This window comes from Cheilinus undulatus, linkage group 5, assembly GCF_018320785.1.
Source record: "Cheilinus undulatus linkage group 5, ASM1832078v1, whole genome shotgun sequence".
Lineage (NCBI taxonomy): Eukaryota > Metazoa > Chordata > Actinopteri > Labriformes > Labridae > Cheilinus > Cheilinus undulatus.
The window spans coordinates 3,972,113-3,999,368 of record NC_054869.1 but is presented as its reverse complement, the minus strand read 5'-3'; the positions used below and the strand labels follow the sequence as shown (position 1 = coordinate 3,999,368).

The following is a 27,256-nucleotide window of genomic DNA, read 5'->3' as shown; positions in this document are numbered from 1 at the left end:
CTGCTGAAATGAGGATTCCCAAGAGCACAGTTGCCTCTAGAATTCTCACATGGAAGAAGTTTGGTACAACCAGGACTCTTCTAAGAGAAGGTCACCTGGCCAAACTGAGAAATCAGTGAAGAAGGGCCTTAGCAAGAGAGGTGACCAAGAACCTGATGGTCACTGACTGAGCTCCAGAGATCCTGTGTGGAGATGGGACAAAGTCCCATCACTGCAGCCCTCCACAGATCTGGGTTTTATGGCGGAGCAGCTAGACTGAAGCCTCTTCTCAGTGCAAAACACATGAAAGTGCATTTGGAGTTTGCAAACAAAAAAAAAGGCCCTGAATAACTCTCAGGCTGTGAGAAACAAGATTCTCTGGACTGATGAGGCAAAGATTGAACTGTTTGAACTAGGGCTGTCACGATATCAGATTTTCACTTCACGATTATCGTGGGCAAAAAATTTCACGATAACGATATTATCACGATATTGATAAAAATGTAAATAATAATGAGACTATCAATCAAATTTTTCTTTAACTTTATTTATGTTGTGTTCCCTCTTTTGGCAGATGAATTACACTCAAAATACCTGTCTAAGGAGGTACTGCAGCTGTTGTCATTGCAGAGGGTCATATTTCTTAAAAAATGCAGAAATATTAATGTAAGGTTTTTATTTATTCTATACCATGTGCTTTTAAGCTTTTCAAAGTTAAAAAAAAAACATCTGATTTGTTTTTTTTTCAGTTTGGCAACAAGAATGAAATTTCCATGTTGTGATCAGCAGGGTCAATCTGTTTATCAAAATCCGAGATATTTCTTTTTACATTCATCAGTTATTAGAGATAACGCACTTTCACCAGAGTTAAAGATTCAGGACTTTTGAGTTAACATTAGGGGCATAGACCCCACAAGACCCCACATGGCTCCACCTCTGACTTATGAACTTATCCACCACACAGGATTTACATTATCATAATGCCAAAACAGTGTCAGAAATGTAGGGTTATAAACACATTAGGAAATAATTAATTACAGACATATTTCAAGAGCACCTGCAGCAGTTTTTAACCAGAATTATCCTGTTAGCTATACTAAAAGAACTGAGTTAGATGGCTGTGTTGGGATCAGGTCTGAATTTAATTTTTGCACTAAAATTGTTTAAGGTAGTAAACAAGGCACAGTCTAATTTCTTTAAATGCGCACAGAAGCTTTAACGCTCCTCACAGCGCTATAGACAGTATGTCTCCACTGCTCTGATGCACGTCATGACGCACAGGAAGGGACACTGGCACAGAGATACTGAGCCATAATACTGTTATTTGAGGGGAAATTCTTCTATCCATAAAAATTGGCCTCTTTTCATAAAATTGTGGACAAGGACAGGGACAGAGAGGAGCAAACAGAATAAAAATGAACTCTCAGAGAGAGCTGATGGAGTGTTGCGCTTTTTGGCACTCCTGAACAATGATCAGGAAAATAATTCCACCTACAGCTTAAAAAACAAAGGATGTAGACTGTAAATATCACCCTGATGTTACTCTTATCAATATTGCCCAGTTAATTAGTCCAGGCTGCCAGCTGTCGATGTTTTTGGAGTGTTGTAGCTGACGAGGATGTGAGACTTTTCTTTCATGCTTCATTCAGTGAGAAAACTTGGTTTAGTGAAAAAACCTTACTTGTTAAGGGCAGTGCTTAAGTGAACACAATATTATAATTTCTTAACCTGAACACACCTTCTGTCATTCTGTGCATTACATGGATGGTCAGACTTTAGGAGGAATTGGACACGCACGTTGTGCGTTAAGGTGAGAGAGAGGGATGGCACACACCGCACCAGCAGGTGTTAATGATCAGGAATTCAGGGGGAATGGGCAGGTAGGGTGTTAGCTGCCCGATGCAGGTCTCTATCTCTACATCCTGTCCGTTAAGAGCTGTGTGAACAAGGAAAAAGAAAACTTATTTTCTGTAAACATCTTGCTGAGCTCACAGCATGCGTACGCCGGGGGTGCGCATGGAGAGAGAGAGAGAGAAAGAGAGAGAGAGAGAGTCGAAGTGAGGCTGGACGGTTTCAGAACAAGGGGCGCAGAGGTTAGAGGAGAGCAGGAATTGATGATCTGTTACATTGATGGGCTTATTAAAAATGTTGAGGGCTTGTGACGGCGCTGGAGTGGCACTGAATCATTTACACGATATTATCATATGCACATTTTTAACACGATATTGAAATTTTATTTTTTAATACCACGGTTATCGTCAATACCGCAACAGCCCTAGTTTGAACTCAGTTCTAAATTTTATATCAGGAGGAAAACAGGCACCCTTAATCAGCTGCCCCGTACCATCCCGATGGCGGTTTCTCAGCAGCAGGGACTGTTGGCAAACAATGTTTCAGTTTTGAAAACAACAGGAATTTAAAGTTTTACGTTGTGAATTTGTGGTAGAAATCTGACAATTGACAGAATAAACCAGGTTTTTACAGAGAACGGATTATTGAAGGGCATGTAAACGTGTAAAACAGATTAACACCATAACATGATTATTCCCTGTTATCAGTTTAATGTCACTATGTAAATTGTTTTTCAACTACAGGCTCAATGGCTCGTGTTATGTTTTAGCTCAATGCAAAGGTATCCTTGGGAATTAAATAAAAAACAATAAGTATTTCTGTGTTTACCTTTTGGTTGGCGGCACAGAGCTCAAACTCTGTCGGCTCAAACGCCTCCGTCTCCAGAACCAGGTTAGCAGAACTCACCCGCTCGTCCCCGAATCCAGAAAAAAACGAAGTTAAAGTGTCTGAAAAGCATTTGAGAGAGCACAAAGTTGTTTTAGAGTAGTATTAGAGGAGGGCAGAGATTTTAAATAAGACGGTCTTATAGCAAACAAGTTCAATACATGCAGCAGTTTTATGGATATGACAGGTTGTTCTGGGGATCAAATTCTGACATATAATATCTGTTGAAGTATTTAAACATGAAACCAATCCTCTGCTTTTACAGCTTGTGACTGAGAGTCACAGTGTCATGATCCAGGTTCTAATTTGTTATGTTTTTGAGATTTCCAAGTGTTTTCCCCTGTTTTATTCTGTATAGTTCAGTTTAGTTCTTGATCCCTCGTGTTTTCCTTGTTCTGTGATTTCCATGTTTAGTAATTCCCTGTGTTCCATGTCTAGTTTATTCCTTGTTTCATGTCTAGTTTTACTCCCCGTTTTTCATGTTTAGTAATTCCCTGCTTCATGTTAGTTTTACATTCCCTGTGTTTAGTTAATTCCTGTGTCTCATGTTTAGTTTAACTCCCTGTGTTTCTTGTGTAGTTTATTCCCTGTGCTTCTTGTTTAGTTATTCCATGTTTAGTTTTACTCCCTGTGTTTCATGTTCAGTTTTCCTCCCTGTGTTTTAGTTTCCCTCCTTGTGTTTGGTTCTTTGTATCCTCCTGTGTTTCCTTTGTTCAGCTTCTAGTGTTTAGTCATTCAGTCATTCTATCATTCAGTCCTCGCGTGCTTCTTGTGTTAGGTTCCATGTTTCCTGTTTTACTTTGTAGTTTGCCTTTCCTTGTGTGTGATTTCAGTTTTGCTTCCTGCCTGAGTTTCCCTCCACTGTGATTACCTTCACCAGTTCCACCTGTGTCTGATTGTCCACACCTGTCCTCTGTTGTTAATCACTCCCTGTGCATTTAAGCTCTGTGTCTCTCTGTGTCTGTGTCAGTTCATTAGATGTCTTCCCCGTGTTCTACTCCTTGTGCTCCTAGTGGATTTTGTTTTTTGGACTTTGAGTTTTGATTCGATTCCAGTGTTTTAGTTTAGTAAGTTATTTTGTTTAATTAAATCTTTGTTTTATCTGCATTTGGGTCCTCCGTTTTTGCCTGAACCTGACACACAGATAGATCTGATGAAAGTTCAGATACCTTTGAACTTGGTGAAGATGCTCTTCTCCTCCACCACCTCTCCCTCTTTCTTCTTCATGCTTTTGTGAAACTCTGTCACCATAGACGTCTGAAAGATCAGGATCTTCACACTGCACACCCACGTTGGGCGTTTCTTCCTCACAAAGTCCACCACTGCCTCCACCATGGCATCAGCCACCAGCGATGGGTCGGCCCCTCCTTGACCTAACAGGCAGACAAACGGCAATGATGATGATAGTGATGATGAGGAGGAGGATGATGTGTGGATGGAAAGTGATTCTGTAGAGTCTGTAAAGCTAAAAGCTGCTCTGATAGCTACTGGCTGTGTTGAGTGATCTTTAAGTCTCAATGTGAAAATCAGCTCATCACTTGGACATCACCCTAAAAGGAACTTTGTCTAATTTTGCTGGGGCACGCTAGAGGGCACATTGTCAAAAAATGTTTATCCTTAAGGGCACATTGTCAAATTTGGCCCACTTGGAGGGCACCCTTTAGGGCACTTGATCAGTTTTTTAAAGTAAGAGGGCACCAAAAGGACGCTTTGTCAAACTTTGCCCATCTGAAGGTCACCCTTACAGGTACACTGTCAAGTTTTCCACTAAGAGGGCTGACTAGGAGGCACTTCGTCAAATTTTGTCCACTTATAAGGTGCCCTTACGGGAACTTTGTCAGTTTTCCCACTAAGAGGGCACCCTTGAACAGTGGTTCCCAAAGTGGGGGTCGGGACCCCCTGGGGGGTCGTGGGACACTGGGTGGGGGTCGCGAGAGACCATCCAAGAAACAAAGAGTAGTGTAAGTGGCTTTAAATCATTTTAAATGGTGTATTCTGCACATTACAGTAGAAATCTATGCATAAAATTGGTTAGATTAAAAATAAAAACATAGTCATTTGTTGAGATTTATGCTGAAATCAATGTTTAAAAAGTCCTCCACATGATGATTCTTGAATGTGCATGGCTGTGTTCAACTATGCCACAACCAATCTTCAAGACACTGGGGGTCCCCGGTCTTCGTGACCATTATTTTGGGGGTCACCAGCTGAAAAGTTTGGAAACCCCTGCCCTAGAAGGCAGTATATCATTTTTTTAAAAGAGAGGGCACCAAAAAGGCACTTTGTCAAATTTTGCCCGCTTGGTGGGCACCCTAGTGGGTACGTTAATAAATTATGTCCACATGGACAAAACTCTCAAGGGAACTTTTTTCCAGTTTTTTCCCACTAAAGGGCACTTTTTGCCCAATTGTAGGGTACTGTAGAAGGCACTTTACAAAATTTAGCCCACTTGGAAGGCAATAAAGAAGACATTTTATAATCATAATCTTGCTCACTTGAAGAACAGCCGTAAGGGCACACTGTCAAATTTGGCCCACTTGTAGGGTAACAAAAACACTTTGGCAAATTCCTGGGCAACAGACAGGGTACCCCTTATCTCCAGTGAAGGCCAATCTTAATGCTTCAATATACCAAGACATTCTGGACAATGCTATGCCTCCAACTGTGTGGCAACAGATGGGAAAGGCCCTTTTCTATTCCAACATGACTGTGCCCCAGTGCACAAAGAAGGACTATAAAGACATCGTTTGATGAGTTTGGTGTGGAAGAACTTGACTGGTCCACACAGAGCCCTGACCTCAACACCCATTGAGCACCTTTGGATGGACTGGGATGGAGATTACAAGCCAGGCCTTCTGGTCCAACATCAGAGCCTGACCTCATAAATGCTCTACAGAATGAACGGGCACAAATTCCCACAGTGGAGGCTGTTATAGCAGCAAAAGGGGGCCAACTCTATATTAAAGTAGATGTATTTGGATATAATATCATCACAGTCCCTGATACGGTCAGGTTGCCCTATATTTTTGTCCATATAGTGTATCAACTCAGTGAATCTTTCAGTATGGGGAACATGTGAAATAAAAAAAAAGACAAACTGAATTAAAAAAAACACAAAGCGAAATGGACGTGTTGGAGAGAAACCAGTCCAGTCCCTGAGGGAAAAAAAAATCTCTTAAAATGCACACAATCAGACTTTAACGATTTCTCTACCAGAGTTGGATAATAAATTCATGAGGGGAAGGTCATATTTTTTTGTTTTGCACTGACCTGTCCCCAGAGCTGGGAAGGCCACCGACTTGAACTTGTGCTCCTCACAAAACTTCAGCACAGAGTAAACTATTTCTTTAATCTTCATGGGGTCGTTCTGCCCAACAACGTGGATGATGTTCGTGCACGGCAGCCGACCAGCCGAGGTCATGATCATTAAACTAGGCTGGTAACCAGGAGAACTCACTGCAGAGAGGAAACAAACACATTATTCCCTCCTAGCTTTAAAATGGTATAAATTACATTTCCGGTGCAGTCAGGTGATATATAGACATTATGACACAAGTTCTAAAAAACTCCAGCTTCATACCTATTTGTGCACACTCCAGCTGAACGCTCATCCCAGCACTGTCTAAGATCGCCTTAGAAACTCCTGAGATTTCATGAAAAAGAGCAAAAGTCTGATTAAAGATGCTGCTGTGAGCCAGATGTTACATTTAGACAACAAGTGAGTTTCACTGTGAAGAATCAAGTGGAGGAAAAGTTACCTGATTGAAGGTTGAACGTTGAATTGGAGGAATTGATAATGACGTCACACGTCTCCTTGGTGATGTCTCCAGACGACACCTTGAGGGTGAGCGTCCCCATCTGCATCATGTACACGCCGAGGGAGGGAGACGACACCTGACTGAAGGAGGCTGACACACAAGCAGACACAGAGCTCATTGTTCACATCCCAAAACACTTATGTGTCATTAACACTCAGTTTAATACATTTAATATGAAGTGTTTGAGTCTTCTTACCTGAGGACTGCTGTGATTGGCTGGCTGAACGCCCACCTGAAGACACGTTAAACTCTTGGGTTTCATCTTGGAAGTTTCTCTGACTGGTCTGACCTTTAAAGTCTCTGGTGAAACGCTGGAAAACAAAAGATATGAAACATTAACAGCTTGAAAGTGTTCAGAGCCACTTAACCCTTAAATATTCACAACAGTTATACCCACTTATTCATGGTTGTAAATTCCAGAAGATAAAAACTCACATCAACAGTTTGGATGTCAGTCGGGTGAACTACGATGACCACCTCTCTCAGATAGCGTGGAGTTTCTCTGCTGCTGAAAGCGTGCATCTCATTCAGCAGGACTCTGGACACCACGTCCCTGGGGAAGCACAGGTTTCCAGTACCGATGGCTGGGAAGGACAGCGACGCCATCTTGAGGTTCTCGGCCTCCGCAAGACAATATCTGATGATGGTTACCAACGTCTGAGAAAAAAGTCAGTGTAAATGAGTCAAAGTGTGCATGGAGCAAAACAAGGTGCAGACCAGCGGGGGAGTCAGGTTGTCATTAGGAGCCATAATGAAATGTTGAAGTAGGCCCTAAACTGGCTGAGGAAGCAAGAAAGCATGTAACATCTGATTACATGGTTTCTGGAGACTCAGTTTTGGAGTCCATGTGTTTGGGATCAGTGAACATGAATGATGTTGCTGAGATTATTAATAACTGCTGTAATAAAACCTCCACTGACGGGGGTGGTATTGATATGTCATTGGTGAAGCTCACTATGGGGGGTATAGTTGAGCCACTCTCTCACATATTCAATCTCTCTTTCCAACTAGGAGTGTTCCCTGAATAAATGAAGGTTGCCAAAGTCATTCCCTTACGTAAATCCGGAGACAAACATATCTTTACAAATTATAGGCCAGTGTCTTTATTGTCACAATTCTCAAAAATTCTTGAAAAACTGTTTATAAAACAGCTAGACATTTTTATAGAAAAAAAATAACATTCTAATGGACAGCCAGTATGGTTTCAGAACAGGTAGATCTACCTCTATGGCATTATTAGAGCTTGTAGAAGAAATCACCACCAGCATCTATAAGAGACAGCACACCCTAGGTGTTTTTGTCGATTTAAAGAAAGCTTTTGATACAATTAACCATGAAATTCTTATTAACAAGCTGGAGAGTTACGGTGTAAGAGGGGCGGCTTTAGCCTGGCTCAAGAGCTACATTCGCAATAGAGTGCAGTTCACCCAGTTGGGTCACCACAGGTCCAATGCCTGGGAGGGAATTTGACAGATGTTAATCCGTACAACTCAAAAAAGCATGTGCATCTCAGTCTGTGGGGTTACTCTTTGGAACAGCTTGGATGTGAAACTTAAAATGTGTAATAACATAAAGAGCTTCAAACTTTGTTACATGCAGGTATTATTAGATCAATACAAAGAATATGAATCTAAAAAGTAGATGGGCAAGTATTACAGAAGATGTAAGTTGATGTAGGTATGTTTGGTTTTATATATATAGACATGTTTTGAGGGTATATTATTTGCTCAGGTACCAAGATCTCATCATGAAGTAACATAAATTGAAGTGTACATGGAGCAAGTATAGACTTGTACTTTTGCTCTTCTACATTGTATGTTTGGGTATATAGGTAAGTATAGATGCATGTGTGCATCTATATACAGTATATGTGCATTTTTTTGGTGTGCGTGTGTTAAGGTAGGCTATGTGTATATATGTTTTGTTTATGTTGCATTGTTACAGGTAAGAATATAGATTACTGCTCAGGTATCAAAAACACTTTTGTTAATTGATAAGGTAATGTAAGGTAGGGGCAGAACAAGATAAGCATTGAGCTTCATTCTGCCCTGTCTCGAACAATGTGGCGTGTGCATATGTGTGTATATATGTATGCAGATATGTATAAATGTATATGTGTGTGTGTGTGTGTGTGTATTTATATACATATGTATATTTTTATTTATGTGTATGAAATTGGACTGGCAAGTTGACACAACCATACTGAGCAATATGTTTTTCTTTTGTTGTTGTATGTTTGAGATAAATAAATCAAATCAAATCAAATAAAATCAAATTTCAGAAGCAACAACCTTCTAGTCTCCAACAAATATGTAAACAAGAAAGAAAGGTGTAAAGAGAACCCTAAGCTTTTTTGTTTACATCCTCTCACCTCCTCTGCATCACCGTCTCCATTGTCCCACCCGGGGCAAACCACGTGAAAGACCTTCCGGCACATGAGACTGAAGCTGTTGGTGGTGATGACATCTCCATACTGCAGAGTGGTCACACCAGCTTCAGACCGAACAGCTTTCTGCAGGCCAGGTCCGGCTGCCAGCAGGATGGCTTTGGAAACAGCTCCATGTGACAGGTCCATGTCTTCTGCGATGGTGTTGACGATGACGTGAGTCTGCAGATCAAAATCCAGCAGCATAAATGATGGGGAAGGGTTAGAGATTGGAAGATCTGTTATTACACAGGTCAGAAATGCTGAAAGCTGTGTCAAGAAAGCAATCAGATTAAAGGTAAATACAGCACAAACTTAAACCCACATTGTTTCACATACAGAACTCTTCAAGCACTAAATCTGCCAATGAGTTAAATTTAGCCCACCTGTGTTTCAGTTCTAACATTCTATTAATGCAATTTTAAAGTCAGTCAGTCTTTGACTTTTTCTGTGAGTCTATGGAGCTATTATTGTTGCAAATGTATTTGCAAATGCGTACAAAGATCTGCGCTCAAATCCACAAATGCGTGCACAAATCCACAAATGTGTGTACAGATCGGCAAATCCATGTAAAGATTTCCAAATCTGTGCAAAGTTTTGCGAATTTGCACAAAGATCCACAAATGCAAGCACTAATCTGCATATATGTAGACCAATTTGTAATTGTGGACTTAGTTCATTTTGGTTCAGAATCTGCCTCTCAATTGGCTGTCATATACACATTAATTTTGCAACACTTGTACCGCGCACGATTTGTACTCAGATCCGTAAAAGCATGTACTGAGATCTGTAAGCGTAAAGGCTGGGTCTGTTGCCCTCAGCGCAGGCTCACAGGAAGGCTGCCTTTCTCATCACATGGGCAGAAGTTAAGACTTAGTAACGGCTCTATATTGTCAGTGTGGGAGGAGAAATGTTATGGCATTATACTTTCATTGTTATTATTCATATTTTCATTGAAAGAGTGAAGGAAAAAACAACTTCCTTATCTCCAAAATGGCATCACAGCTGTGGTTGAATTGCCATCTCTACAAGACAGGTGTTCATTGTGTTGTATTTAACAGAAATCCCCATTATGACGCTGAATGAGCCGGGTGATGTTAGCAATAAGATCGATAGAGTGGTCTGTATCATTTATATTTATATAAATAACAGGGGAAGAAAAAGATTATTGGTCTGCCATGGAGCTAAATGGCACTGACCAATATTGACATCTAAATCACATTACTCTGCTGATAGTGGATGTGTTGATCAACTGGCTGAGTGGCAGTATCGCGGGCTTTCATTCACCTAGTCCTGGGTTCGAATCTTGCAATGTTCTAAAAATTTATTTCTTATTACCTGGCCAGGAAACAAATAGGATTTGAAAATTTGCTTCAATGTTTGATCAAAATGACCGGCCTGACGCAATATTCATTTCAGTCCATTACAGTTCGCACTAAAGAGTCATTTTAATATTTTGATTATTAGCTCTGACATCATGCTGATAGTTCCGTCAGCTGCCCTTAAAAAGAGAAAATCACTCTGCAGTCCCGTCAGCAAAGGAATCCCTACATAAAAACATAATCGATAACTAAAGCTCTGCTGTGGCTACCAGAAAAACTTTGAAATAAGAGACCTCAGAGTCACCTGGCTCTGCCCAGTGTGGTGCTGATCCTGCACCTGCAGCACAAACGGCGCCAGCATGATGACTCTTTGTCCACTGGTGAAGACTCCCTCTACCTGTCATCTACTCCCGCCCGCGCATGCGTGGATTCTGGCCTGATGCTGATTCAGCATAACAAAAACTGCGTATATTTCCTGGCCTGAGTGATTAAATCCATGATCAGTGCGTAAGAGTTACCAGCAAAAAAACAAACCAGTAATAAGAAAGTCAAGTGTTCTGAACCAAAATGAACTAAGTCCACAATTACAAATTGGTCCACATATTTGCAGATTAGTGCACGCATTTGTGGATCTTTGTACAAATTTGCAAACCTTTACACGGATTTGCAGATCTGTACAGGCATTTGTGGTTTTGTGCACACATTTGTGCGCAGATCTTTGTACGCATTTGCAAATACTTATGCAACAATATTAGCTCCATATGAGTCCGGCATGAAGTACCTAGTGTTGTTAAAATATTTGCATACATTCAAGTGTTAAAAATGGTCATCTATATCCAGATCGACTGTTTTAAATTTTTATTTAATTTTATTTAACCAGGAAAACCACATTGAGATCAAAAATCTAATTTACAAGAGTGTCCTGGACAAGAAGGGCAGCAGCACAATGAAATATCCACTGCATGAATGTATTTCACATTCATCTGGGAAAGGTCCCATAGAAAGCATTTGATAGATGGCCCAGATTCAGCACTCACCGTCTGGTCCTGAATGTTCCCCTTCAACAAAGAAATCTTCAAACCTTCAGGAGTGGTCTGCTCCATCCTCCCAGGCCTGCACACAAACCAGGAATGAAACATCATCACTATGAGTTTACTTTTACAAGCTCTAAAGTGTATTTGTGTCTTTTGTCTTCTTTTGCATTCCTCTGCAAGACTTCAGAAAATAATAAATCATAGAATGCAGATAAATTCACAACTGTCTCTCACATCTTCCTTGCACCGGTTTGAATTTTTCCCCAACCCTGAGACAGAAATAAGCTGAGCTTCCAAAATGAAATCTAAACTACTCCATAAAAGGTCAAATACGACATTAAGATGTACAGACATAAATAAAAAATCCAGATATGAAGGAGATGAACAAAAATTACCCTCCATGGCCTCCATGTCTGTTGTGCCCCCTGGGGCTCTGACCTCCCCTGGCACCATGGGGATCTCTCTGAAATCCAGCCCCTGCCTCACCAGCCCCTCTTCCTCCTCCTTGATATCCTCTTCCTCCTCCTTGATATCCTCTTCCTCCTCTTTGATATCCTCTTCCTCCTCTTTCACTGAACTCATGGCCCCTTGGTGACTGCTTTGGTCCACCTCTGCCTCGTCCCCGTTGATATCCGCTGAAAAGTAGAAAATAATGTTTAAACAGATGAACCCAACTTGTAATACATCGCTTTGATATTTGAAATAAAAACATAATAAATGTGCCCTTCTAAAAGGATAAGTTTAGTGGTCCCTAAAGCCAGCTAAGCCCTCAACACTGGCCCATACAACTCAGCCATGCAGACTGATGGGCAAAAAGAAGCCAGATCTTGGCCAGGGTTGTCACCAGTGTTTCAATTAGTCCCACAACACCTCCAGAGGTTTGAACAGGGATCTTCAGAGCCGCCCTGTCTATACTAGTGCCCACTGCCCATCACGCCAACATGGAGACATTCTTTATCTTACCTACTGTATCACATGTTGTACACCGAACAAAATGTAAAGAAGTCATGGTTTTGAGGGGGTCTACCTTTTTTGAAAACTATTTGTTTCTAAGATAATAAAATTGTTTTTAATTTCAACTTCATTCAAAATCAGTCAGGCAGTTAAATTTGTGAAATAACCACATTGCAAACATTACAGACTAAGAAACACCTCATAAATAAAACTGCTAAAAGGTCAAATATCTAATGTGCAATTTGATCACCCATTTCAGAAGTAGTTACATTAGCTTCATTAGCTTTAGCTAAAGCTGACAAAAGGTTCATGTAACTAATTCTATAACTGGTAGAGCTTTAGCTAGATAGTATAATCTAACCTAGTTTACATAGTTTCATTTGCTGTAGCTTAAGCCACAATAGTTTGGTAGCATTGTTATGTAGCTATGTTAGTTATAGTTTTGGTATGTAGCTTTTATATCTGTGTAGTCTACATAACTTCATTCTGTTTAGCTTAAGCTCAAAATGTTTTATAGCTGTTATCTATGTAGCTTATGTAGCTCATGTAGCTTCATTAGCTTCATATTTTGCTGGTAACTCTGTAGTTACATCTAAAGGTAAGAAAGCTACATCAGCTTTAGCTAGGTTGGTTATGTAGCTTCATTATCTACATAGCTTTTGTAGCATTGTTAGCTAATGCTACCAAAGCTACATTAGCTTTAGCTATGTTGGTTATGTAGCTTCATTATCTACATAGATAATGTAGAATTGTTAATTGTAAGGCTAACAAAGCAACATTAGTTTTAGCTACATTAGTTTTGTAGCTTTGTTATCTACATAGCTTATGTAGCTTTGATTTCGTTAGATTTAGCTAGGTCAGCTACATAAGCTGTGTAGCTAAATTAGAAAGCTAACAAAGCTACATTAGCTTTTGCTATGCTTGTTATGCTACTTCCTTATCTACATAGCTTATGTAGCTTTTATTGGTTTAGATTTAGATACATTAGCTGTGCAGATTAATCTAACACTAACAAAGCAACATTAGCTTTAGCTATGCTATGTAGTTTTGCTATCTACATAGCTTACGTAGCTAATACAGCTTCGAAATCTATATAGCTTATGTAGCTTTGATTTTTTTAGATTAAGCTACGTAAGCTACATAAGCTGTGTAACTAAATTTAAAGCTAACAAAACTACATTAGCTTTTGCTGTGATAGTTTTGCCGCTTCATTATCCACATAGCTCATGTAGCTTTGATTGGTTTAGATTTAGCTAGGTTAGTTGTTGCTTAATCAAAAGCTAAAAAAGCTACATTAGTTTTAGCTTTGTTGCTTTCTTATCTACATAGCTTAATTTGCTAATGTAGCTGTGCTAGCTTTTGATTTAGCTGCATTAACTATGTAGCTACATTACCTATGTAGCTAACATAGCTTAGATAGTTTAATTTCCTTAGCTACATTAGAGTATTTTCATGAAGGATAAGCTTTTGTTCCTATAAGGAGACTGTTTACTTGGCTTATTAGTTGTTTCGTAAACTTGTTTATCGGCTCAGGTTTTTGACTTCAACTTTTGATAGCCTAACCTTAGTGTTTCTGAGGGCATCTTATCTTATCTTTATCATTCTTTTATTGAAATCTTAAAATTTTTCTTTTGTTTGCTGGTTTAATGGATTGTCTGTAAAGGACAGGAACAGTCTACACCAGATTGTTAAAGTCTGCTCCAAGAATACTGGTGTCCAGCTTAAGGACCTAAGCTCCCTCTGGAAGAAACATGTGGTCCAGAAAGCCAGAGGAAAAATAGATCAGCCTGACCAGATTCTCTCCTCTGACTTTTCTCTCATGCCCTCTGGGTGGCGCTATCATGCTCCCCAAAGGAAAATTAACAGATACTCGAACTCATTTATCCCTTCAGCTATCAGGCTGCTAAATGCTGAGAGGTGAACTGAAACTGATCGGCGTATCTTACTTCTTAATGCATCCTTGACATGGTATTTATTGTACTTATTGTATTTATTGCTGATCCTGCAGATCTGTTGGTGCTTACATTTGAATGTGGTTGTCTATATGCTGCAGTTAATGTTTTGGATTTGTTTGTTTTTGTTCCCTAATTGTTTAGATTGTTTCAATAAGGCAGGGTAAACTGTAAACTGAATTGCCCTTCTGGGATTAATAAAGTCGTCTGAATCTTATGCTTACCCTAACCAAAAGTATAATCCGATTTTATTTTGAAAGTTTCCCCATGTATTTTCATTGTGACAGAGGCGGCGTCTCATCATAGTGGTGTGCAAGGGGTCTGAGATCTGCGGTCTGCAGCTACACTGTCTTTTATTAATTTGCTAGCAGTAGCATGCTTTTGCCAACAATTTTACACCCAAAAATTGACTCCCTTTAGCCTGACATACACTGTTCAATTTCAAGTCGACCCTGTAGCAGTCATGGTGTAATGTCAGCATTGCTTATCAATCAATCAATCAAACTTTATTTATAAAGCACTTTTCATACATGACATGTAACTCAAAGTGCTGTACATAGACAAATTAAAAACATTCCCTTATGATGCACACCCTTTTCACAAAATTTATTTCCTTACAATAAAAAGTCCTGCATGGCCTGACTGCTCACATACTGAGGTTAAAGTCATACCCTCTCTCACAAACAGCGACACAGTCACTTCTGCTGTCATGATCAGTTAGGGCATTATTTACAAAGGAAAAAAATGACCCATAGTTGAGGAGTCTGCTTGTGGTTCTGTTCTCATCGTAGGAGTGTATTCAGTCATACCACCAAAATATACAATGGCTCATGAAGGTTTAAATTCAACATGAACAAAGTTGGGACTTTTCTGTCTTATAGTCAACAAAATTGAATCTACTATTAAAAACTGTCAAACTTACCCTGAAGCTCCAGGGCTTTGTCCTCCAGCCTGCTGCGGTACTGTCATTGTTGGTCCAAGATCGCTGAACTCCTTGTTGATGGCTGTTGCCAGGACCTTCACGGTGTTGTCGTTGTTGTCTACCAAGTGAATCTGAGTCAGTGATCCTTCATTTCCTGGACTGTCGCAGTACTCCCGTACTGCCTGAGCGATGGTCTCACCACAGAGGTCCACAGGAAAACCAAACACACCTGAGCTAATGGCTGGCAGTGCGATGCTGGTGCAGTTCACTCTTTCAGCTTCTTGAAGACTTTCTTTAACAGCACGCTTTAAACGGGACACTGCGGTCTTTCTGTCAAAGTCAGAGAACCGAGGACCAACTGCATGCACGATGTACTTGCAAGGTAGGTCACATGCATCTGTAACAACAGCATCACCGGGACTCAGTTTTCCATGGTTGGAAACGTAGTCGTTGCTGATTTTCTGCAGCTCTGGTCCTGCAGCCTTAAGCAGTGCCAGAGCCAAGCCACCAATGTGCTGCAATTCCTCATTAGCTGCATTAACCACCGCATCAACACGCAAACTACAGATGTTTGCCTTGCTCACGGACACCAGAACCCCACCAGCAGTCCTCACTTTGCAGTAACAGCCATTTCCTTCTTCATAGATCTCTTCCTCTTCTTCCTCTTGATTCTCAGGACGAAGCATCACCACACAGCTGAACTCTGACATGATGGTGGCCTGAAACCAGCTCTCTTGAGACTGGAAGTACTTCTTTGCTCCAGGCTTGTTCACACTTAGGCTGTCAGTGAAGAGAGAACTGGTCAGTTCCCTAAAGCAGGATTTAGCTTTCTGGACATGAAGACGAGCCCCTCTGATAGTGATTCTTTGCCTCAGTGGATCCAAACTGACTTTAACATCGTTGTCTTTCTCAATGCTGGTCCATTCTAGTGTTTTCTGTTTGTCAATGAACTGAACAGCAGCAGACTTTACACGAACAACTTCTTGAGTTCGAGAGTAGTTCCTGATGAATTCCATCAGGTTACGACTGACTTCTTTCACTGGATTTTGGAATCCAGCCACCATTATTTTGTCTTTTTCTTCTGACCAGATCTGAATGGACACGGTTTTCTTCTTTGAGGAGTTGTAGCTGTCCAAAAGTTGTTTGTTCAGGTTGGCCCAGGTGGGAAGATTCAGAACCCCCTGGTCTTCCACATCTAGAGTACTGGCTTTCAAAACCTCCTTCATCTTACTCTCTGCAGCAACAAGGGCACCGTCTGAACTACCCAGCAGTAGAACCCCCTTGCTTTCAATGCTGAAGATGGCACTGATGCCTTGAGATGTGAACAGATGCTGTGACATATCCATGGCATCCACACTCTTGAGAAAGTCCAAAATACCACAGGTAACTTCGATGTGTTTCTTAACCATAGCAACGTTTTTCTCCAAGATCCACGCCTTGGCTTTATAGACTTCTGCAATGAGGCCTGTAATGGTTAATCTCTGGGAGTTTTTGTTATAGGCGAGGTTCATCTCTGGGGAAATGTCCTGTGCAGCTTTCTGCAGTCCAACCTGTTGCAGGATGTACAACATTGAAGGGGACAAACTGACTTCCTCAGAGATACCATTTGTCTGACGGTCAATGTGATTGACGGCCTTAAGGATGATGTTTTCCACAGGAGCCCTGATCTTTTTGATACTGTCAACTCCACCAGCCACAGTCAAAACCCCTCTGGATGAATCAAAAACCAGTAAAGCATCATCCTTGACAACCAAGCGGACATCTTCTTCTGCAGCCTTCCATGCTGGTTCGTTTGCTGGACATTCGAATGCCGTGTACTGAGACATGTGCTGACGGAAGGCGTCTAGAGCAGTGCTCTTCCACATATCGACCTTTTGGGCGGTCAGATCTTTCTGCCTCAAAAAGTTAGGGATAGGGCAAAGCTTCGCCTCAGGATGGTCCATGTTAACTCTGCAGAAGTATGGACGCATCTGATCGCTGATGCTGTTCAGGAGTTTCTTCTTCTGGAGGTATTTCCAGATAATGTGGTTAACGCTCTCAGTGAAGGGCTCAGGCATCTTCCATGCTGGTCGTTCTTTGCCATAAAGAGCGGTACCAAGGGAGTCAAAGTATGGGTAAAACTTGACAGGAAAGGATCCAATCAAATAGTCTTGTTTGGTACAAATGAGTTTCACAACTGCAGATAAAAACAGAGCACTGGGGTTAGTGAGCAAGTTTAAAACTTTAAGATATAAGCAATTTTCCAATTAATCACGCAGCCCTTTCTTCTGACAGAATAACATTCTAAATTTAAATTTTTTGTAGGGTTTCTGCAGTAGTGTTCTTTTTTTCTATTCCTTGTTCTTTGGGCTGACATTAACACTGAGCAGTAAAACTGATGCGAAAACCTTTGGGGTCACTGAAAGTGACGATGGCAGCCTCTTCATCAGGGATCATGAGGATGTCCTCTGGCAGAGCCCAGTTCTTATCAAAATACAGCTCCAACATGTCTGCAAAGAAAGCCAAATATACAAGTTTTAAAAAAACGCACACAGAGAAAATTATGAAGAATTTATTCCAAAATTACAATAAGGGGTTTTTACCTTCAATCACCGTAGCAGGCAGCTTCTCCACTCGAACACTCTTTCCCACCTCCAGTGGTCTGGCAGTCAGTTTGTGTTTTTGCATCATCTTGTTGGTCGGACTCCCAGAAAGGAACTTCTCCACATCTGCAAAAGAGAACAACTTTATTTATAAGAGTGTACCATGCAGCAGGTAAAGGCAGCAGCTTTTAGGCTTGCTGACCCCTGGTAGCATAGACTGACTCTCTAAGAGAGCCTGACATTGATAGAAAAACTGGTACAGCATCAGCAGTATTACAGATCCACTGTGATTAGAAGGAGCTGAGCTGGACGGCAAAGATACCATTCGATCTACCTCCCAGCCTTCACCTAAGGTCATGAGATTTGGGTAATGACAGAAAAACTGATACAAAAGCAACCAAGATGAGTTCCCTCTGGTGTCTGGGCTCAGCATTAGAGATAAGGTGAGTTCAGTCTTCCAGAGAGAACTTGGAGTAGTAAAGCTGCCACTTTGCATCAAAAAGAGCTAGCTGAGGTGGTTCAGGAAATAAATCAGGAAGCCTCCTGGGCATTTTACCTTTTGAGGTCTTCCAGCCACATTAAACTGCAGGATGGATTGGGTCTACCTGGGTGTAGACCCAAAATACACTGAAGGGACTGTATATGCTGTGTGGTCCTGGAACAAAATGGAATCCCCTCAAAGGAGCTGGGTAATGTTGCTGGGGAGAGGGCGCCTGGGTTGACTTGCTTAGCCGGCTGCCAGTGCAATCATGCCATATAGTGGAAGAGAAAGAATGGATGGATGGATGGATGGATGGATGGATTGATAGTGAATGGATGGATAAATGGATGGATGAAGAAGGATGGATCAATGGATGGATCAGTGATTGGAAGATTAATGGGGAGAAGGATGGATGAAAAGATGGAGGGAGGATGGACGAATGGATGGATGGATAAATAAATGTATGGCTGGATGGAGAGATTGATTTGAAGAAGGATGTATGGACAGACAAACAGATGGAAGATGGATGGATGGATGGATAAACTAATAAACTATATTACAAAAATATTCGCTCATCTGCCTTGACACGCATATGAACTTAAGTGACATCCCATTCTTAATCCATAGGGTTTAATATGACGTTGGTCCACCTTTTGCAGCTATAACAGCTTCAACTCTTCTGGGAAGGCTTTCCACAAGGTTTAGGAGTGTGTTTATGGGAATTTTTGACCATTCTTCCAGAAGCACATTTGTGAGGTCACACACTGATGTTGGACGAGAAGGCCTGGCTCTCAGTCTCCACTCTAATTCATCCCAAAGGTGTTCTATCAGGTTGAGGTCAGGACTCTGTGCAGGCCAGTCAAGTTCATCCACACCAAACTCTCTCATCCATGTCTTTATGGACATTGCTTTGTGCACTGGTGCACAGTCATGTTGGAACAGGAAGGGGCCATCCCCAAACTGTTCCCATAAAGTTGGGAGCATGGAATTGTCCAAAATCTCTTGGTATGCTAAAGCATTCAGAGTTCCTTTCACTGGAACTAAGGGCCAAGCCCAGCTCCTGAAAAACACCCCCCCACCATATCCCCCTCCACCAAACTTTACACTTGGCACAATGCAGTCAGACAAGAACCGTTCTCCTGGCAACCACCAAACCCAGACTTGTCCATCAGATTGCCAGATGGAGAAGCGCGATTCATCACTCCAGAGAACATGTCTCCACTGCTCTAGAGTCCAGTGGCGGCGTGCTTTACACCACTGCATCCGACACTTTGCATTCCACTTGGTGATGTATGGCTTGGATGCAGCTGCTCGGCCATGGAAACCCGTTCCATGAAGCTCTCTACCACTGTTCTTGAGCTAATCTGGAGGCCACATGAAGTTTGGAGGTCTGTAGCGATTGACTCTGCAGAAAGTTGGCGACCTCTGCACACTATGCACCTCAGCATCCACTGACCCTGCTCCGTCATTTTACATGGCCTACCACTTGGTGGCTGAGATGCTGTCATTCCCAATGGCTTCCACTTTGTTATAATACCACTGACAGTTGACTGTGGAATATTTAGGAGCCAGGAAATTTCACGACTGGACTTGTTGTACAGGTGGCATCCTATCACAGTACCACGCTGGAATTCACTGAGCTCCTGAGAGCGACCCATTCTTTCACAAATGTTTGTGGAAACAGTCCTGCTTGATTTTATACAGCTGTGGCCATGGAAGTGATTGGAACACCTGATTTCAATTATTTGGATGGGTGAGTGAATACTTTTGCCAATATAGTGTAAGTGAATGGATGGATGGATCAGTGGATGGATGGCTGGATGGATGAGCCTTCAAGAATTACCTTTTCAAGGCTCATCTGGTGACCACTGAGCTGAGTTTCATACACCTGCAGCTACACCAGGACTATTCAACAGGCTTTAAATTCTCATAAAAGTTGTTGATTTCTCTAACTGTCTTTTTTTTCTTGTGTTGATGTGGCTGTTTTGGACCTGCAGGTCTTCTACTGTAGTTTTTTTGGAGTCTGGTGTTTTTCTCTTACCTGCAGGGCTGTTGAAAGTGACCACAGCACTGTTGCTCTCATAGATGACCTCCAGACTGTAGGAGCTGTCGTCCAAACCAGAGATGTTCTCCACCAGCATGAGCAGCAGATCTCTGGGCATGTTATCTCTGACGTTATCCAGAACCACAGAGATGCTCTCAATGGACTCTGAGAGGAAATAGACAACAAACATTTTCACTGTCTCAATATGAAATATGAAATCTAGAGGACATTTGCATCAACTTTCTGGATTTTCTAAACATGTTTTACCATCTTTTTTCTCTGTTTCCTCTGCAGAAGCTCCAACTTCAGGCTCAGCTTCTGCTTCTGGTGTCTTTGACTCCTTCGATATGTCTAACAATCAAGACAATACTTTTGGTTTAGTTTGCAGAACACACAAAACATCAACATACATATGAAGTTATTGATAGAAGAGAAAAAAATCATTACTATTTAGTTAAAACAACAATTCTATCCAATATGCGGGAAATGGAAATAAGTAATTTAATCCACATTTTACTACAGATGTGCCACAAAAACATGAATACAAATATCAATATCAGATGGAAACAGCATCAATAAAACTTAAACTTAAGTTTGGTCAATGTTGATCAATTAAAATCAGTGTTGATCAATCACAATCGCAGCCTCTAATACAGACTAGGGCCAGGGGTCTCAACTGGCGGGCGAGACCCAAAAGTGGATTCTCCTGGGACATGGGTTATGAATGTGTGAATAAAAAAAATGATAGATGTCCCCATGGACATATTGCCATATTAAACTTCAATGAATTGATTTCAATGGTTTCCCAATATTTCAATAACCCAAGTTCCAAAAAAGTTGGGACGCTGCATAAAATGTACATAAAAATTGAATGTCATGATTTCCAAAACTGATAAACCCATAATTGATTCGCAATAGAACATAAACAATTTATCAGATGTTCAAACTGAGACATCTTACCATTTCATGAAAATATCAGCTCATTTTTTTTTTTTAAGATTTATTTTTGGCCTTTTTGCCTTTATTTGATAGGACAGTGGATAGAGTCGGAAACAGGGGAGAGAGCGGGGAGAGACATGCAGGAGGTAGTGCCACGGGCCGGATTCGAACCCGTGTCGCCTGTGTATATGGCATGTGCCTTAACCACTCGACTACCGGCGCGCCAAAATATCAGCTCATTTTGAATTTGATGGTAGTAACACATCTCAAAAAAGTAAGGATGGGGCCATGTTGATCATTTTAATTATATAGAGAAAACAGACAAAACTATAAATCGCTTACAGCACCCATGTAACAAATGCCCTCAGTGTTTTATAGACTCAAGAGTTCTGTAAAAGTATTGAATGAAGCTTGAGTATAGGTGCATGCAATGATCACGGTGCTTGTGCGTGCACACCAGTAAATGCTTGGTCGATGTTCTTGGGAAAGTTTAACGGTATTAAAAAACAGATACCGCCCAACCCTGGTTGACACTATGACAATAAATATCAACAAAAGCAGACTCACCTGGGGCTTCACTGCCTTCATTTGTGGGACTCTGAAAAGACAAAAAAAAGAAAGATAGAAAAATACATTTACAGCAGGAACCCTGAAAAACACTTAAAATAAGAGAACAGCTCCACCAGTAGTAGCTCTAAGAGATCAAATAAACTGTTGAACAAACCAACCATCAATACTCCTATGAGGTTTTTCTGTTTAACTGTATTTTTTTTTCATCAGCATACAAAGGAATTTTGTAAAAGGTGAATTTAGGATTGTGCTGCACTATTAATCAAATTGCAATTGCAATGACAAAGTCAGGCTGTGCAATACATGATTACATAAAAAGCTCTGTTTATTTCAGTATTAAATATTATTTAGTAGACTTATAAAAATGCCTGCAGAAAAGTCTTTAAGTCTACAATAGTGCCACTACTGCACTTTGCATTAGCACCTTTATTACCAAAGAAGGAAAAAATTACTTTTTGGAAAAAATTAAATTATTTTTAAATATAAATAGAATTAGACATTTCAAAACTATCATCAGGCATTTTTTTACAAATAAAGACATGAAATTGAATAAACTTAAACATCTGAAAGAAGTTAATCCTCGTTTCCTTTTCCTGACAAACTGTCTGATATCTGTCATCTTTTTAAAGAGTGAACGGAGAGCCCAACCTGAAACTTTACAGTCTTTACATGCCTGTCCTCTTTCATAATGCTCATAAAGCTGAGGCGTAGTCAGCTTCAACTCAAAGATTTTTCCTGTTTCACTGAATCATCAAGACTTTTAAGGATTTATTTCCCACATTAAGATGAAGACAGGTTTCCTTGAATGTTTCCAACAGCTTTGACAGTCAGAAAACTCATGATCTTAAACTGTAATGGGACATGTCCTGTTACAGTGGTAGCCATGACAGAGCTGCTGTGACAGACACTGGACATACTGGATGTTGACTGCTACAGAATGAAGCATGAGCTGAGATTGGAAGCAGCTGTTCTGTTGCTGTATCACATTCAAGTTTTGTGCTGCTTACTTATGATAAACCAGATTATTTTCTGTTGCTGTGAGTTCAATCACCACTCTTCCTTTTGCCACATCCTACCTGGGTGACATGGGTTTTTCTGCATACTATATGCTTATGTGTTGATGTGTAAGGTTGAGGGTGGGGGTTGAAACCGTCTTTTATTAATCAATAATCAGTTGTACTCACTGGTTCAGAACTTAGGTGTAACTTCACAGTCTGACCGTCAATGATGATTTTGTGGTTTTGACAGGCGAGGACTCTCTCTCTCACTGGAATCACAAAAAACATTTCTGTTAGACTCAATATCCCATCAGAAAAAAAGCACTTCTATAAACTTATATCTACCACGAGGCTTTAGTAGGAATGGAGAGTTTTGTGATGATTTAAAATGAGGAAATGCTGTTTTGTTGTTAATGTTAAATATTAATTATTTCATAGATTAAAAACACTTAATTAATGATTGGCTGATGAAAGTGAGTAAAGACAATTACTGTACACCTTTCTGTTGAAAATGATAGAACAGGGGTCTTAAACTGATTGGGGTCATTTTTGCTTGCAACAGAGCTCTTTATTTCTAAAAATACAGTTTTTCCCCATTATTCATTTTTTTCCTTGCATTAAACAAAAAACACAGTCAGCTGTTTGATGCATCACAGTTTGTCACAACAAACTTGACTTTTTCAGTTTACACTGCACACTATAAGCAGGTTTACACTGGGAATTTTTGCACTGCAACAAAGGTACTTTTTTCAATACTTAATATTGTTTAAATTAGGGAGGCAAAATATTGGATTTTTGCCAATATCTGATATGCCAATATTTGCAGATTCATTTCAGCCAATACCGACATTGATACTGATAATTAAATCTGTTTCACATAACTAAAAATTCAGTCCTTTGAACAAAATTTAAGGTTTGAGGATGAAAAAGAAACAAACGTTTTTTCTTAAAACCCACTTTAGAGTTTAAAGAATGAGGATGAATTAAAAAAAAGATCTCATCTAACATAGATCTGTTGGTCCAGCTTAAAACTCCACCAATTCAATAGTATATTTGGCCAGATTTTACAGTTGATATATGCTGATATCCACTGCCAAAGAATTGCACGAAAATTTGATAACTGCCCATACCCTTACCAGACAGATAATATATCCCTAGTTTAAATACTTTTTTGCACTGTAGGGCTGAACAATTAATCTAATTGCAATGGCAATGTCAGGCTGTACAGTTACATAATTGCATAAACAGCTGCAATAATTTTTGTATCATTTTTGAAAAGTTTGCAAGAATGCCAAAAAAAAAAAAAAAAAAAAAGGACAGGAAAGTTTTTTAAGATTACAGTGGGGCCACTATTGCACTGTGCAGAAGAACATTTATTTTTATAGAAGGAAAACTTTAAATTTTTGGAAAATATTGAATAATTTTGAAAGCAGTGCTGTAAAAACTCCAGGTGTTGTATTTTTATGCTTCTGAATATTTGTATGTTGAGCAATACACACTTAATACACACTTCAAAATGATCATCATTCTAAACAATTTCCTAGATAACCAAGCAGGTAAGCTCATGATGCATTTATAGATTATATGCAATCTTATCCAGTATAAATGCAACCACACATTATTACCAAATCATGCAGCACTAGTAGCCATTAGGAATGCATAATATTATGGGTAAAATATTAGTATCACCATGTATGAAAGTTTCTGCAGATATTTACAACTGAAATTTTGGCTACGATAATCTGCCATTTTGGTCATCCAAGCAAATAATAAGATGAAGTCGTTTTCTTTATAAATCATCATTCCTTACTTTTTTGAGTGTTTTTTTAAGGACTGAAATGTGTAAATTTGTTGATCTTCAAACTTTCAACTGTATTTGTCATCTCCAATTTTGTAGAAAATAGTTTATTTATCATGGCAGCAATGTTAAAAAGAATCAGCAGTAAGATGTATTTTATCAATGCCATGCTAGCCTTGTTTTTGTCAAGTTACAGTACTATCCCTTTTCTACCATCAACTTGGCAATTTAGCTGCTGGAACAAATGAAGTCACAGACTACATGTACGATCAGAGCACATTTGATCGTACAGTTATTCATGTAATAAATAGTTTTTGATCAGATTTTTGTGGTGATACAGAAAGAATTTTATCAATAACTTTATGATCATTCTATGAGGGTGATGATGAGTTTCATAATCTAAAAAAACTCCTCAGAGTTATATAAAACAGATAAATGTGAGCAGGCATTCCCATATATAGTGTTTTTCCATTTCCATACATAAACACAAGCATTTCTTTCATTACCAAAATATTTTTGTTGAAGAACTTTTTACCACAGTTGCACACTTTAATGTCTGTTTTTCCATTATTTTTCCTAGATTTCCGCTTTCGGTTCTTTTTATAAATTAATATATCACTAAAACTGATGAGAATCAGACGTAAAGCCAAATAGTTGATTTTGATAATCTTAAGCTAACAACCAGCCCTTTAAGGACAGAGTTAATGTTGATGTGGTCCAGGCTGAAACTGAGTTTGACACTCCTTTTGTAGACTGATAGAAGAATATTATCACTCATACTATAATTTACAGACCTTTGACCTAAGAAGGTCCCCTTGGCCCCACTTTAACTTATCCCACCCTGAATTTTTGCTTGCATGGTTTCCCAATAACGTACAAATTTAGGCTCATTATTCCGGTTCAGTACTTCAAATAAGCTAACAAAATGAGCACTGACGCAAATATGTAAAAGTGGTTTGATATGCTGACAGTGAAAGTATTGGGGTAAATTAGAGGCAGCTTTCTGCTGTATCTCCTCTGAACTGTGCGGAAAAGGAGTGGTTAGTAAGAGCTGATAAGATTCGGGTGTTTATTAACATACAGCCAATCACAGTGAATAGAGTTTCTACTTAAGAACGGTTATGTTTAGACCCTGAGGGGTTAACATGTGAGTCTGTGGTGGAAATAAGTCAGTGGGTTGAAGTTTTAAGTCGCTGCTTGAATGTTCTGCTGAGTTTCTTAACTTTCGTTTCTCTGTCAGCCCTGTGTCGCAGTTTGAGGCTGTTTGTTAACCCTGCACGTCCAGAGACGTTAAACCAAAGTTTCACACTTTGTTAAACTTTCTCAAAGTTCATTAAAGTCAGAGTTTCTCACAGAAACCTGAGCAGTAAGTCAGAATCTCAGACGGAGACTCACCCTCCTCTGCTCTGAAGTAAACAGCCGCTCTCGGTGCTCCATCCTCGGCCTCCACTCGACACTCTCCTCCCCCGCTCTTCTTCTTACTCTGGAAATAAACCTGGAGTTTGTTTTTCACGGTTTTATTCTGAGCTGGGACCCAGTCTCCCTCCACGGTCACCGGCAGACACTCCTCGGTCTCCTCCATGATGCTGACCGTCCGACAAACACCAACAGACTGACTGGGAGAGGCGGGGAGGATTCTCACCCATCAGGCTGCTTTCACTTTCGTTTCTGCTCTCAGTTACTCTGAAATGAAGCTGACTCACTGTAACACAACCAGGGGATAATAATAACGGCCTTTGGTAGTGGTTTAGTCCAGGTTAAGGGTGTCACTGAGTCATTATACAGTTCTTAAAGGATAAAAGAAGCTCTGTTTTAATCACTGTAGGAAAGATAGGAATAGGGGAGACCGGGGCTGGTTTTTACACTTTTTTACTCCGTATAACTGACAGAGCTCACTCCTGATTGAGAAGGAAACAGAGGCCTAACTCACACATTGAAGAGTATTTCCAAAAACGGTTTTGCCACTCTGTATTAAAAATCTTCATTTTAGCAGAAAAGTACAACCCCAATTCCAAAAAAGTTGGGGCGCTTTGTGAAATTTAAATTAAAACAGTGCAGTAATTTCCAAATCTCAAAACCCTTAATACCTATAGAATATTTTGGTAAACAACATATGGGATATTGAAACTGAGATATTTTAACATTTCGTGAAAAATACTAGCTCAATTTGAATTTGATAAAAGCAACAGAAAAGTAGGGACGGGGCAGCAAAAGACTGGAAAGTAAGATGGACTAATAACAGCTGGAGGAGCATTTTACAACTAATTGGCACCAAGTCAGTAACATGACTGGGTATAACAGGAGCAATTTAAAAAGAGGCAGAGTCTCTCAGAAGTAAATGTAATCCTATAGAAATTAGCACTGATGTGGTCTTTATCTCATGTTTTGACTATTTGTCTCATCGCCTGTCAATCAGGTTAGCAACACTCAGCTCCAGCTGCTATTGGCTGAAAAAGTAAATATACAGACTCCTGATTGGCTGGAAGTTAAGTCCGGCTACTTACCAGGAAAAGTTTGCTGAGGACAGAGAAGGAAAAACAATAGGAGCAGCCGAGTGCCGTTCATAGTAGAAATACTAGTCTGTAAATCAAGAAAAACATGATTCAAAACAGTCTACAGTACAGTCAGACAACAGTTGGAGAAGACAGAAAGCCATGGAGCCTTTTACCAGGAACAGAAAGCTTTTAGCAGCGTCTCGGTGA

At 40.1% G+C, this 27,256-nt stretch overlaps 1 protein-coding gene across 1 annotated transcript in view; it reads right to left on the bottom strand.

The window, feature by feature from the left end:
• LOC121509852 (protein mono-ADP-ribosyltransferase PARP14-like) overlaps positions 1–26,154 on the bottom strand; it is a 30,520-nt gene extending 4,366 nt beyond the window's left edge. The window contains exons 1-18 of the mRNA XM_041787580.1: positions 25,950–26,154; positions 22,943–23,025; positions 21,756–21,786; positions 20,517–20,600; positions 20,247–20,414; positions 17,725–17,850; positions 17,530–17,631; positions 15,143–17,318; positions 11,710–11,949; positions 11,318–11,393; positions 8,905–9,141; positions 6,969–7,190; positions 6,730–6,844; positions 6,474–6,623; positions 6,296–6,358; positions 5,986–6,171; positions 3,885–4,088; positions 2,659–2,777 (exon numbers count right to left, since the gene is read on the bottom strand). Coding sequence (XP_041643514.1) covers positions 2,659–2,777; positions 3,885–4,088; positions 5,986–6,171; positions 6,296–6,358; positions 6,474–6,623; positions 6,730–6,844; positions 6,969–7,190; positions 8,905–9,141; positions 11,318–11,393; positions 11,710–11,949; positions 15,143–17,318; positions 17,530–17,631; positions 17,725–17,850; positions 20,247–20,414; positions 20,517–20,600; positions 21,756–21,786; positions 22,943–23,025; positions 25,950–26,136 — 4,569 coding nt within the window. The 5' untranslated portion in view covers positions 26,137–26,154. The remainder of the gene's footprint in view (positions 1–2,658; positions 2,778–3,884; positions 4,089–5,985; positions 6,172–6,295; positions 6,359–6,473; positions 6,624–6,729; positions 6,845–6,968; positions 7,191–8,904; positions 9,142–11,317; positions 11,394–11,709; positions 11,950–15,142; positions 17,319–17,529; positions 17,632–17,724; positions 17,851–20,246; positions 20,415–20,516; positions 20,601–21,755; positions 21,787–22,942; positions 23,026–25,949) is intronic.
• Positions 26,155–27,256: the final 1,102 nt, after the last annotated feature.